We start from the raw sequence: 14830 nt of genomic DNA on the forward strand, positions 1-14830 counted from the left end.
AAAGCGGATTGGTGGAGGCGGCAAAACCTGCAGCCAATCCTGAGCTCCTGGCTAACTCTGAGCGCGAATCAAAAGAAACGACGCGCGCCTTCTCATCTTTTCTTTCCTTTCTCTCCGCGGTCGCCCCGAGGTCCCGGGAATAATAAGGCTAAGCGCGAACCGACCAATCACAAACGAGAAAAGGGACCATCCCAGGCATCTGGCTAGCAGATTGGTGCAAAGACCATGTTGGAAGTCCTGAAGAGTTTCCTTGCATTCATTTTCTTGTCTATTTCATCCTGTGGGAAGTTATCCCCCAGCCCTCTCCCAGAAAAAATGAAATATCCTAGGAAATATTGAAAAAGGCAGAATATTTGTCTGGGTGTGAAAAGAAAGAAACATGTTTTAAAAGACAGAACAGCTGCCTGTAGCTTCCTGCCCATCCCCACTTTGTCAATGGGCCATTAAGAAGGCCAAGCTAGTCCCTTTACATGATAAAGACTTCTCCACTTCGGCTGCAGGGGGATGGGATTAAGGGACTTTACCCAACTGACCACCTGGCATCTGAGAACTCAACCAAACCTGGATTCAGAACACAGCCTAGAGAGTTGCCCCTGCATGGCCCCATGGGAGTCTGACAACCAATCAGAATACATTTCTTACACAGGAACAGGAAACAGAGAGGTGGGACTGAACAGGTTATAAAAAGCCTAGCAAGCCCCTTCCTCAGCCCCTCTCTTCTTCTCCACCTACATTGAAACATGTGATCACCTTTTCTGTACAGGGCTCAAGCCATGTAGTCCTGTCCACCAATAAACCATCTTTCCAAGCAGCCTGCATGTCATCTCCAATGTCTTTTTCCCCACTTGGAGCCGAACCCAGAAGGACATTTCTCTCAACAATCTCATACAGGGGTCGTTTTGAATTGTAATGCATTTTTTATAATGCTTTTTTTATTTTTAAAAAAATGGGAGGGGGAAACCATTTCCAACTTTCTGGTGTTCCGCCTGAAAGGCGTCCCACTGGTATGGTTCTAACCCCACTGATCTATTTCTAATGCAGCAGTGTTAGTATTGTAGGAAGTTATCACCCAGCCCTCTCCCAGAAAAAATGAAATATCCTAGGAAATATTGAAAAGGCAGAATATTTCTCTGGATGTGAAAAGAAAGAAACATGTTTTAAAAGACAGAATGGCTGCCTGTAGCTTCCTGCCCATCCTCAGTTAATGGGCCATTGAGATGGCCAGGCTAGCCCACTTTACATAATAAAGACTTCACCAGCAGCTACAGAAAGGCATGATAATATACTCAACTGACCACAAGGCATTTGAGAACTCATCACAGCCTAGAGAGTAGCCCCCTGCATGGCACCATGGGAGTCTGACAACCAATCAGAATACATTTCTTACACAGGAACGGGAAACAGAGAGGTGGGACTAAACAGGGTATAAAATCCTAGCAAGCCCCTCCCTCAGCCCTTCTCTTCTTCTCCACCAACATTGAAACATGTGATCCCCTTTTCTGTTCAGGGCTCAAGCCATGTGGTCCTGTCCAACAATAAACCATCTTTCCAAGCAGCCTCCATGTCTCCAGTGTCTTTTTCCCCACTTGGAGCTGAACCCAGAAGGGACATTTCTCTCAACAATCCCATACAGGGGTCGTTTTGAATTTTAATGCTTTTTTATAATGCTTTTTTTTATTTTTTTTAAAAAATGGGAGGGGGGAACCATTTCCAACTTTCTGGTGTTCCACCTGAAAGGCGTCCCACTGATATGATTCCAGTCCCACTGATCTATTTCTAATGCAGCAGTGTTAGTATTGTAGGAAGTTATCACCCAGCCCTCTCCCAGAAAAAATGAAATAGCCTAGGAAATATTGAAAAGGCAGACTATTTCTCTGGATGGGAAAAGAAAGAAACATGTTTTAAAAGACAGAACAGCTGCCTGTAGCTTCCTGCCCATCCCCACTTTGTCAATGGGCCATTAAGAAGGCCAAGCTAGTCCCTTTACATGATAAAGACTTCTCCACTTCGGCTGCAGGGGGATGGGATTAAGGGACTTTACCCAACTGACCACCTGGCATCTGATAACTCAACCAAACCTGGATTCAGAACACAGCCTAGAGAGTTGCCCCTGCATGGCCCCATGGGAGTCTGACAACCAATCAGAATACATTTCTTACACAGGAACAGGAAACAGAGAGGTGGGACTGAACAGGTTATAAAAAGCCTAGCAAGCCCCTCCCTCGGCCCTTCTCTTCTTCTCCACCAACATTGAAACATGTGATCACCTTTTCTGTTCAGGGCTCAAGCCATGTGGTTCCGTCCACCATTAAAACCATCTTTCCAAGCAGCCTGCTGGAAGCAACCAACCCTGGAAGTTATCACCCAGCCCTCTCCCAGAAAAAATGAAATAGCCTAGGAAATATTGAAAAAGGCAGACTATTTCTCTGGATGGGAAAAGAAAGAAACATGTTTTAAAAGACAGAATAGCTCCCTGTAGCTTCCTGCCCATCCCCACTTTGTCAATTTGCTAGGCTAACTCTAAACAGATCATGTCATTCCTTGTTTCTTCAGTCATAAACTATCTGGAGTTTCTTAGTCCCATATTTATTTTGAGTATAGTCGATCCATCTTCTCCACTCCAGTTTGTATCTCTCATTTGAGTGGTCCTTGAGATATGCTGATATTTTAGCCATCTCTGCTAGGTTTGTTACTTTTAATGTCCATTCTTGAATAGTAGACAAGTAGACAAGTCTTCCTTCTTCCAGTATTGCGCCACCAACAGTCTTGCTGCCGTTATTAAATGCAAAATCAAATTAGTCTTTATAACAGTGCAATCCACTAGAACTGATCACTCACAAAATCTCCAGGATACAGTTCCAGGATGTACATTTTTGACAGCCTATGAAATTTAATTGGACTCAAGTGCACATTGACGGAAGCAGAAATTAGCTACCACTCAATTCAGTTATGTTAGCAGTAACTGGACAACATCTATCTTTGCAAGTGAACCAAGAACAACAAACACAAAAAGGTTCTTTTCCTAAAATTATCTAAAATAGATAAATAGGAGTCGTTAAATGAAGATGATGATCTAGAATAGCTAAATAAATCAAAGGAAAAAAAGCATTCATATACTATAATATGACAACTGATGCAATATTAAAAATCCATACAGTCTTCCGGAGGGAAGCATAGGATAGGAACCAAAGACATATCCAGGCAATTTTAAATCAATATCCTCAGTTTATGTTTAATATGAGGATTTTTTTTTCTTTTTGGAAATTTCTTTTATTAGTTTTATTACAGAAAAAAGACACAAAAAGAAAAAAAAATCATCTTTCATTACGTCTTGTAGAAAGCGTATCCATTGGTCACAAGTACATTTCGTGCGTTCCTTCCACAATCACATATATTCCATTCAGTTTAAATTGCGTATGTTAAAAATTTATATATTTTACTGTCACCATACCACCATTTTAATTTAATTAAGATTTCAAAAACACAGCTGGCATTTTTTTCCCTTCCCCCAGTCTCAATCAATCTGCCATATCTTTATAACATATTCTAAAAAAAAAGTCAATTAATAGGACATCTAACATTTCCTCTCTCTAACATAGTGTTTCTCAACCTTGGCAACTTGAAGATGTCCGGACTTCAACTCCCAGAATTCCCCAGCCAGTGAATGCGAATGCTGGCTGGGGAATTCTGGGAGTTGAAGTCCGGACATCTTCAAGTTGCCAAGGTTGAGAAACACTGCTCTAACATATTCTTTATTATTATTATAGTTAACCAGGGGTTATTTACTCGCTTTCTCTAAAATGAGGATTTTTTTCTAATTTATATAGAAAGTTCAAAAAAAAATTACATGACAATATGATCTCTTCTATTCCTCACCAGTTAAGACTAAAAAGTTGTTCCAGAAAACCTTTTGTATTTTATCAATCTTGACATAATATCAATATTGCCCCCTGTAAATTAATGGGGTTTTAAATTATGTTTTTATATTAGTAGCAGTCTCAAGTAAATAGTCAGAAATATTTACATCTACCAATAGGGATACTTAAATTTAGTTGCTTGAGATTAATCATGCTGCTTAATATTCTGTAGAACCAGCACAGTAACTTAATGAATTGTAAAATGATTTAGATTTATCTCATTCTCTGTTGTCTCAAAAATATGCCTTTCAAATCAAGAGCTGCTAAAGAAGGGTGTTTTTTTAAAAAAAAAAAAAAAAATCGGCTCCTGCAAGAAAAAATTTCAAATCAAGAACTGCTAAAGAAGGATGTTTTTTTAAAAAATAAGAAATTTAAAAAAATTGAACGAGACAAGAAAGCAAATATTCTTAGGAACGAAACGTTCGCTTGCTGAAAAGAGGAACCTTGGCGCTCGTTCCAAAGTTGGGCGGAAGAACTATTTGGTTGAAACACCAACCGGAACGAAGCTGAATGACACTCGAATCGGGAATGGAAAAACAGGAGGGCGACCGCGGCGGAGCAAACGAGGAGGGAGGTTCGGTTGCTGGATGCTCCCGGTTTTGGGGCCAGGGGGAGGAAGCCTCAAAGCCCGAGAAATGGGCCCTTCCAGAGGATTGGATGTCTACTCATCCTACGGTTAGTAGGGAAAGAACCGGGGGGAACATACAATCTCCCTTCCCATACTTGGCTTGCTGATCTACCGGTATCTGTAGCCAAGTCTCCAACCTTGGCCACTTTTAGAGCTGTGGACTTCAACTCCCAGAATTCCTCAGCCAGCTTTTCTTTTCTTTGTTGGATGAGGAATCCTGGGAGTTGAAGTCCACAAGTCTTAAAGTTGCCAAGTAAAAAGTAAAAAGTCATTTTGTCATGCCTGCTCTGCTTGTAAAAAAAGCCAGAAATTTCTGGGTTCAAATCAGAGCCCAGATCGGGCGAACCAGTAGTAGAGGTGGTGGAAGGCTCTACTTTTTTATTTTCCATTTTCATAACATACCATCACATGTACACTATTACATAGCCAATATCCTATTGTATTAAGTAGTAATTACATCAGTTCCTCTTGTCATCAACGCCCAGAAAGATAAAAACCCCTTATTAGCTCTTCTGCTCTCCATACACCTCTTTCTTCTACCTCTCTCCTACCTCCTTTCTTCCCTCCATCATCCTTTCCTACTCTACTTCCCCTTCCTTTCTCCTTCTCCTCTCTCTTCATTCCACTCCTCCTTATCCTCCTCATCTTCCCCCCTTGCCCTCTCTCCTATCCCTCTCTTCCTATCTTTCTTCTCTCCTCTGTTTCCCACTCTTCCTCCCATTGGTATATTTCCGCTTCTGAGCAAACTCCATTCTATGTTGATGGTATTTTTGCTTCCATATCAATATACTTAACATATCTTAGTTTTAAAGAAAAAATAAGAGAAGACAGTATACATGTGCAATCATATTACTTTAAAACCTAACACCCCTCATCAAGCCTAATATACAACTGGACCAGTTGTAGTCTCCGAACACTTTTCAGAAGCAGCCCCATGTAAAACAAGAGACACAGACTGGGCCCAATCCTTCCGTGTCTGGATTCTGGCACAATCGTCTATAACTTCTTCTTCTTGTGCCAGGTGCTATAAGCACAACACAGAAATAAATCAGTTCCAGAACGGAAGCTTAAGACAGAACTAGACCTACATTATGAACCATTCGTGCTGCTACAGTAAATTATTCCCTGTGGCCACAGTTTTTGGAGGATAGTTTTTATTGGCATTTAAAACACAACCGGCAAGTCTTTTAACAGACTTTATCTAGTGTTAAATATTTTCACTGGCTTTTTCCTCCCGTCCCGTCCCCCCCCATTTTTTTTTGAAAGAAAACGTGTGTTGTGTTTTTTCTTGGGAGTTCTGCCAAAAAGAAAACCCTCTGCAGTTGATGGGAAAATACTTTCAGGGATTCTGTAGATTCTGTTTGGGTTTTTGTTGCATAGAATATCATTTCCGAGAACTCTTGTTAATAGCTTTTACATCCGTGGCTCTCCATTGTCTGTTTCAGCTCACGAAAATGATGTCATTGAAAGTGGCTGACAGCAGAGGGGTGTATGCCGCTTTCTTAGTGTACTTGGACCTTCTAGAAGGTAAGTTAGTGGAGATACCTTCAAGGGATTTAAGATTGTGTGTGTGTGTGTGTGTGTGTGTAAGTGCTGTGGTATGCACAGTATTTACAAACGGCAAGGATAATTTTCATGTGATTCATGAAATCCCTAGATTTCTACAGCTACTGCTTCAAACTGTGTCCTATTGAAGGTTCACCGACAAAACGGCAAACGACAAAAGCGCGCCCGACTAAACCGCGGTGACAAAACCGTGAGTTCTAAACCGCGCCGACGAATGAGCACTGAAGCGCGCCGACAACAGCGCGCCGACAGAAGCGCGCTGTAAACCTAACCCTAAACCTAACCCTAAGCCTAACCCTAACCCTAAACCTAACCCGAAACCTAACCCTAACCCTAAACCTAAACCTAATCCTAATCCTAACCCTAATCCGGGATTGGGCGGCATACAAATCTATTAAAATTGCAAATTACAAATTACAAATTTGTTATTCTCTGCTATACCCTTTTCAGTCAGGAACTGGCACGAGGTATCCTTCACTGGACTAGCAGAGTTCCAGCTGGTGTGTCTCCATGGACGTGAGAAAGAAGACGAACCTTTGCAGGTAGTGGTGCCAACTCCTGCCCAGGTATCATTCAGCCACGAGAGGTGCGTGTCTGCAGAGGGCCGGCGTTGTATTATTTGTTTATTTTTGCAGAATGTAGAATAGAATAGAATAGAATAGAATAGAATAGAATAGAATAGAATAGAATTTTATTATTTGTATGCCGCCCTTCTCCGGGAGGACTCAGGGCGGCGAACAATTCAGAAGGGGAAAAAGGGAAACATAAAACGAACTACAGATAATTAAAATAAGCACGAATCACAGAACCATACATGTCGAGAGGGGAGGGAACTCATCACTCCCAGGCCTGCCGGCAAAGCCAGGTTTTGACGGCTTTTCGGAAGGCCTGGAGAGAGGTGAGGGTTTGAATCCCTGCGGGGAGTTCATTCCAGAGGGCCGGAGCTGCCACAGAGAAGGCCCTCCCCCGGGTAGTAGCCAGGTGGCATTGGCTGGTAGATGGAACCCGGAGGAGGCCAACCCTGTGAGATCTAATGGGTCTATGGGAGGTAATTGGCAGCAGGCGGTCTCTCAAGTACCACACTTGATCTAAATGGGAGGTCTCTGAGAACTCACATGGGTATGAATGTGTCTCAGGAGGTATTTTAACTGTTTAATAAATTTATAGGCCGCCCAATCCCGAAGGATGCCAGGCGGCTTACAGAAGTACACTTCAAAAATAAAAATTAAAATAGAGAGAATAAAAACAGATTAAAAGATCACTTCATGCTCTCAATCTAGGCGGGGCTGGACCTCATTCATGAGGTCAACAGCCCCAGGCCTGCCGGAAGAGCCAGGTTTTAATAGCCTTTCGGAAGGCCGTGAGAGTGGGAAGGGTCCGGATCTCCGGGGGTAGATCGTTCCATAGGGTCGGAGCGGCTACAGAGAAGGCCCTCCCCCGGGGGGGGGGGTTCGCCAGACAACATTGTCTGGTCGACGGTACCCGGAGAAGGCCCATCCTGTGTGATTCTGGATCTTCTTGGTTTCGGACCACAGCACCTTCACTACTACGCTGAATTAACTGGTTTCTAAGCAAAACGTAACTTAGCCGTGCTCAAGATGGTTTGTATATTACAATTTTGCTTCGTGTTGCTTCATAAGACCTTAAACAGAAGCCTTTCCCAAACTGGTCTCTGCTGGTTGTGGTTGGGTACAGTTTCCTGAAAAGCCAGTCAGCCTGGCCTTCTCTCTTGCCCAATATTTTCCTTCCTCATTTGTTAGCTGCGTCTAGCTTTTAAGCAGCTTTTCTCAATATATTGACTTCCTTCCTTCCTTCCGAGCCAAGGTGGCGCAGTGGGTAGAGTGCCGTACTGCAGGCCACTTCAGCTGACTGCTAGTTCAGCAGTTCAGGGGTTCAAATCTCACCGGCTCAGGGTTGACTCAGCCTTCCATCCTTCCGAGGTGGGTAAAATGAGGACCCGGATTGTTGTTGGGGGCAATATGCTGACTCTGTAAACCGCTTAGAGGGGGCTGAAAGCCCTATGAAGCGGCATATAAGTCTAACTGCTATTGCTATTCCTTCCTTCCTTCCTTCCTTCCTTCCTTCCTATCATCTCCCCTCACCAAGTACAGATAACAAAGAAGGGGAGTTCATTCATACTGGCTCTACCCTTTCTTTCTCTGGGTGGGAGAGGAAAAAGGAAAAGCAACAAATTATTATTAGAGGAGATATGGATTTTACAAACTAGATTCTTCAGACTGTGCATAGTATCCTTGTTTAATTATGGCATTATGTATGTACCCCCAGCCTTTGAGGGTTTCCAATATTTAATTTTTACCATTGTGTATGTGTGAAGCAGGTGGCCCCTTTCATTTGTCCATCAAAGAATCTATCACTTGTTCACAAAACCCTACTTTCTGTACACATTCTCTGAATTACCACATTGATTGTCATTTGGCCAGATTTCCTAGGTCTGGAAAGAGGGTTGCGTTATAAGGATGAAAAGTTATTCAAAAGCTTCATGGAATGGAGATATGTTCATTTTTCCCTATGTTAAAGCTGAAATAACACTCAGCTATGAAATCATTATAAAAGGGAGACAAATTACAAACCACTTTATATATTCCTTTTCTTAACCTTTTCTTGTCTTTGGAATTTCTAAATATACTCATTGAGTACCCAGCATACAGAACACCTTTACTGCGTGTGCAGGTGGAAGGTTCACCGACAAAAGGGCGAACGACAAAACTGCGCCCGACTAAACCGCGGTGACAAAACCGTGTGTTCTAAAGCGCTCCGACGAATGAGCGCTGAATCGCGCCAACAACAGCGTGGCGACAGAAGCGTGCTGTAAAACTAAACCTAACCCTAAACGTAACCCTAACCCTAAATGTAACGCTAAACCTAACCCTAAACCTAACCCTGAACCTAACCCTAAACCTAACCCCGAACCTAACCCTAACCCTAACCCTGAACCTAACCCTGAACCTAACCCTAACCCTAAACCTAACCCTGAACCTAACCCTGAACCTAAACCTAACCCTGAACCTAACCCTAAACCTAACCCTGAACCTAACCCTAAACCTAACCCTAACCCTGAACCTAACCCTAACCCTGAACCTAACCCTAAACCTAACCCTAAACCTAACCCTAAACCTAACCCTGAACCTAACCCTAAACCTAACCCTGAACCTAACCCTAAACCTAACCCTGAACCTAACCCTGAACCTAACCCTAACCCTAAACCTAACCCTGAACCTAACCCTGAACCTAAACCTAAACCTAACCCTGAACCTAACCCTAAACCTAACCCTGAACCTAACCCTAAACCTAACCCTAACCCTGAACCTAACCCTAACCCTGAACCTAACCCTAAACCTAACCCTAAACCTAACCCTAAACCTAACCCTGAACCTAACCCTAAACCTAACCCTGAACCTAACCCTGAACCTAACCCTAACCCTGAACCTGAACCTAACCCTAAACCTAACCCTAAACCCAACCCTAAACCTAAACCTAACCCTAAACCTAACCCTTACCTTAAGTTAAATCGGCTTTCTGTCTCCGAGCTGTTGTAAAACGTCCTTCTGTCTCCGCGCTGTTGTCGCCGCGCTGTTGTCGGCACATTGATGACGTCACAGTTTTAGCGACGCGGTTTAGTCGGGCGCGGATTTGTCGTTCGCCCTTTTGGCGGGTCACGCAGGTGGAAAAGTTATCCCTGCAAAACAGAGATTTATAAATTTTAATGTGGTTCTCGATCCTTCTAGTAATTGAGAGGTGATATGTGGGAGAATGAGTAGAAAGGTTCTAGTTGGCTTTATTTTCAAAATTAAGTAATAAATGTTGCCTTTTAATAGGCTTTTTCATTCCTGCTCTCTCCTTTGCAGTTAGTAAAATTGCTACATCCAAAGTAATTGGGGCTAATCTTCAGATGAGTGTGAGAAGGTGCAGGTATTTTTTTTAAAAATAATTTATTACAGGTTTTTTTTTTAAAAAAATACAAAACATATCTCCAACTAACTAAAACATATTTGCAACCAAACTGTAAATAAAAGTAAAGAACATAATTACAGAAAACAGAAAACAAGGAAAACAAAAGAAATGGGGGGGGGGAATGAATAATCTAAACATGCCACGTCAAACTAGTGTTAAAGAAAATACAAATAGTTCAGAGTAAAAAGAAATAAACACTGTTGTAAAATACCATGAAACTTGTGTCAAAGAGAAACAATCATTTGTTTGTTTGTTTTTTTAAAAAAATGCCTTTTCAAAAATTGGAAGCGTATACATCCTGTACTTAATACCTGGAATAATAGTGCTTTTCCCAATTTCCCCACAAAATTATTCTCTTAGTAATTTCCCATATTTAATACAACCAACGTTCCCCTCAAAGCAATCACATTTCTGGGTTTTGGAACATAATTCAACGTAACATTATTCTAATAAGCCGAGGTGGCGCAGTGGTTAAATGCAGCATTGCAGGCTACTTCAGCTGACTGCAGTTTTGCAGTTCGGCTGTTCAAATCTCACCGGCTCAAGGTTGACTCAGCCTTCCATCCTTCCGAGGTGGGTAAAATGAGAACCCAGATTGTTGTTGGGGGCAATATGCTGACTCTGTAAACTGCTTAGAGAGGGCTGAAAGCCCTATGAAGCGGTATATAAGTCTAACTGCTATTGCTATTGCTATAATATATATATAAGTAGTTTGATAGGAACATCTCTTAATGTTAACAGTGTGAACACTTTCCAATAAATCTGCTAACGATGTTCATTTAGTAATAAACTCATACAATAACGAAGGGGCAGGTAATGTGGAAATACATATCCCACTTGCCTCTTTTCCACTGGAACTTTAATTTTTGGCCCTACGGGGCTTTTCAAGTAGAATATCAGCTTGCATTGTTCTGCTGCAGAGCTTGTCAAAATCCCCATTCATGGCAGATGCGCCATACAATGCTTTCACTGTATTTTTACAGATAAAGGGCTTCGCAGTCTGATTCCTTTCTCTGTTCCTTTCACAAAATAACCCTTTGTAAAATGAATTCCGCCCCGGCAGTGATGCCTGCGGGCGTCAGAAACGCTGACTTCCTTAGTAAGCCAGAGGTAACTTCCCTTATAGGATAATTCACATAAATCATAACCAGCAGAGAGTAGGATGTGGACAGTCACCTGTTTCAGGTGAAATAACAGGGACATCTTTGCTACTCACTGCCTGTTTTGTATTTTTGTTTTTTAACTTGGTCCCAGTTTTAAAAAAAAAGGATATGCCTGCATTTAAATAACTGCGGTGGGGCATAAAATGGGGCATTGAAGCTAAGAATTCGAAGGGAACACTCCTGAACATACGTGCATAAGACTGGGTGGAAATGAGAAAGGATGGAAAATACATCACAATAGAGCCAGCATTTCCGATGCTAAGGGAGACATTTGTTAAGCGAGATTTGCCCTGTTTTACAACCTATCTTGCCACAGTTGTTAAATGAATCACTGCAGTTGTTAGTAACACAGTAACACAGTACAACTGCGTTAACTGTGTTAGTAACACAGTTGTAAAGTGAATGAGACTTCCTCGTTGAGAGCCGAGGTGGCGCAGTGGGTAGAGTGCAGTACTGCAGGCTACTTCAGCTGACTGTTATCTGCAGTTCGGCGGTTCAAATCTCACCGGCTCAGGGTTGACTCAGCCTTCCAGCCCTCTCTAAGCAGTTTACAGAGTCAGCATATCGCCCCCAACAACAATCCGGGTCCTCATTTCACCCACCTCGGAAGGATGGAAGGCTGAGTCAACCTTGAGCCGGTGAGATTTGAACAGCCGAACTGCAGAACTGCAATCAGCTGACGTAGCCTGCAGTGCTGCATTTAACCACTGCGCCACCTCGGCTTTAAGGATGCCAGTATGTAGTGGCAGCATTCACATTATTATACCATTTTAGCACAATGGTGATTTGTTGGAGATACAGTTGGGCAGTGTGGAACCCCTTAATACACAGGTGTCAAACTCGCTGCATCACATTGCTGTCACATGACGTATCATGACATTTTTTCCCCCCTTTGCAGAGCTGGGGTGGGCATGGCCTGTGCATGACGCATCCAGCCTGCAGGCCATCAGTTTGACACCTCTGCCATAATATCTCTAAAATTGGGATACATAAGTGTTCTGACCCCCCTCGTCCCACACCAAAGCACTCCGAGCCAAAGATACTTTACGGAATTTATTAACAGACAGACAGGTCCTTGGCAGCAAACCGGCACAGATAAGCCTTGGCAGCAATCCAGCCTGCCAAGCTCACAATACTGTTCTCCAACATTAGTTAATGTGTTGACTTCTGCAAAAGGGGCGTGTGTACAAGCAGTCCTTTTATAGTCTGGAGAGGAGCCTAATTACCACCAGCTGAGTGCAATTGCCTCCTGTAATTGCGCAACTGTTCCTGACGCCTATTAGCTCTCCGGTGCCGGGCATCCAGGAACAACAGCTCCTCCCCACTGCTGACGTCCGGATCACACTCCCTTGTCTCCTCCCCACTGGTCCAAGGCTCAGGCGCCTCCTGGTGGCCAAACAGCCTCTCTGCGCCCTGCTCGGAGTCGGAACCCTGTCCAGGGTCCTCCACATCCTCCAAAGCCGTCTCATAGGGCCCCTCGCTGTCGGAGTCTGGTGGCAGCTCCAACGGCTCCTGCTGGGCCACAACACCTAAGTATTGCCAACTTTCCTTTCTGGCAGGTCTTCATTATAATAGTTATAGCGCTTGGGGAAAAAAAATCACAAAAGCTTTTAGGAACAAACGGTGGACATTATTAATTCAGGGAACAAGCTGGATAGTTTTCAGGTGGCATTTAAATGAGATGGGCATCAGTGATGACTTTCGTACCTTCCTTCAATTTTTTTCCAGGTTAAGGCAGATCATGAAGAGCTCAGGCACAGTGCAGGCAAAACCGGATTCCCCCCTTTCTATCACACTGGCCATAGTTGAAACAGACTCTACAATTGTCTACTATAAATTGACGGACGGTTTAGTAATGCCAGATCCTCCGGACAGTCCTTCAGATGCAGACAGCAAACACGGGAGGAAGAAGAAAAAGAGGCTGTCGAAATGAAGGGGAAGCCGATAAGGATTTTCCGGATTCTTCTAATGTGAATGTGTCCGGTATTAAAAGGGGCAGCTGGGAATTGGAGCATTTGTTTGAAAAATCCCCACTAAAGCTTGAAGATTGGCAAGATATTCATGTCTGCCTCTTGTAACGAAGTCAGACATCAAAAATGTCTGTTGTTCGTATTGTCTGATTGTCTTTGTCTTACTTTTTGTAATTTTCCCTCCCTTGGCTTTGTTCAGCCGCCCTGAGTCCCTTCGGGGAATAGGGCGGCCTACAAATTGAATAAACTCCAAACTCCAAACATGTCAAAGACCGAAACAAATGGAATTCGTATAAAGTATACCTTTAAAAGAAAACTTTGAGGATCTGATAGAAAAAAATCCGTTATGTATACCTGCATAGAATTAGTCATCTAGCTTCATACTGTTTCTTTCTTTTTTTTCCCTTTCTTTCTCTTCTTTTTTTCTTCCCTCTTTTCTTTTCCTTTTCCTTTACTTACTTACCTTAGGTAGATATGTAGATAGGCAAGGTGAGATGAACTGTGTGTGTGTGTGTGTGTGTGTGTGTGTGTGTGTATCTCTTGTGACGAGCCGAAGGACAGATGATGGAAGCAGTTAGCTTCCTCCCATAATTGGGGCTTACCAGGGGTTGTAAAAATCTAATAGATACCTTTCACCCTGGCTTCGCTGATAACGGATAAGAGCCTGTGGCCTAATGGCTAAGATCTCTGCCTAGTGTGCCTAGTATGCCATATAGCCCAGGTTCAAATCCCAGTAAGGGTATGGCTAGCTGATGAGAGCTAAATAGCTTGAAATAGATCTATACTAGTCTCCCTTTATTTATTTATCAGCACAAATAAAAAAACATATATATATATATATATATATATATATATATATATATATATATATATATATATATATATATATATATATATGAATTTTTGCCATTTGCGTTTGTAAACATGTAATGAGTTCTATTTCTTTCTTTGTATTTTGTAAAAAAAATTATAAAAAAAATGTTTGTTAAGATGTAATGGTATACTTTGGATTATATTATATGTATGTTAAAAAAAAAACTTTTGGCAAAAAAAAAAAAAAAGATGTCACCGACCAGGTCTAAATTCTGTCTTCTATTCACATGTAGTGTACCTGTGTACATAATTCAACATAATTCAATGTACTGTAATTAGCAGTTAGCAGTTAGACTTATATACCGCTTCATAGGCTTTCAGCCCTCTCTAAGCGGTTTTACAGAGTCAGCATATCGCCCCCAACAACAATCCGGGTCCTCATTTTACCCACCTCGGAAGGATGGAAGGCTGAGTCAACCTTGAGCTGGTGAGATTTGAACCGCCGAACTGCAGAAAGAACATCTTTCTTTCTTTCTTTCTTTCTTTCTTTCTTTCTTTCTTTCTTTCTTTCTTTCTTTCTTTCTTTATGTCTGTCTGTCTGTCTGTCTGTCTGTCTGTCTGTCTGTCTGTCTGTCTAATTATCTCATATCTATTTCTTTCTGTTTATCTAACATCTATAGCAATAGCAATAGCAGTTAGACTTATATACCGCTTCATAGGGCTTTCAGCCCTCTCTAAGCGGTTTACAGAGTCAGCATATTGCCCCCAACAACAATCCGGGTCCTCATTTTACCCACCTCG

General features: G+C 42.3%; 1 protein-coding gene across 1 annotated transcript; it reads left to right on the forward strand.

Annotated features, from left to right (window-relative positions):
* The first annotated feature begins 4427 nt into the window (after positions 1-4427).
* TSEN15 (tRNA splicing endonuclease subunit 15) lies at positions 4428-13371 on the forward strand. The gene is made up of 4 exons (XM_087726549.1): positions 4428-4592; positions 5991-6072; positions 6562-6697; positions 12975-13371. Exons 1-4 carry the CDS (start codon positions 4428-4430, stop codon positions 13177-13179), a joined length of 588 nt encoding a protein of 195 aa, XP_087582675.1. The 3' UTR covers positions 13180-13371.
* Positions 13372-14830: the final 1459 nt, after the last annotated feature.

Source organism: Thamnophis sirtalis, unplaced genomic scaffold (assembly GCF_051295495.1).
Source record: "Thamnophis sirtalis isolate CommonGarterSnake01/CBP01778 unplaced genomic scaffold, rThaSir2_p1.2 scaffold_12, whole genome shotgun sequence".
Taxonomy (NCBI): Eukaryota; Metazoa; Chordata; class Lepidosauria; order Squamata; family Natricidae; genus Thamnophis; species Thamnophis sirtalis.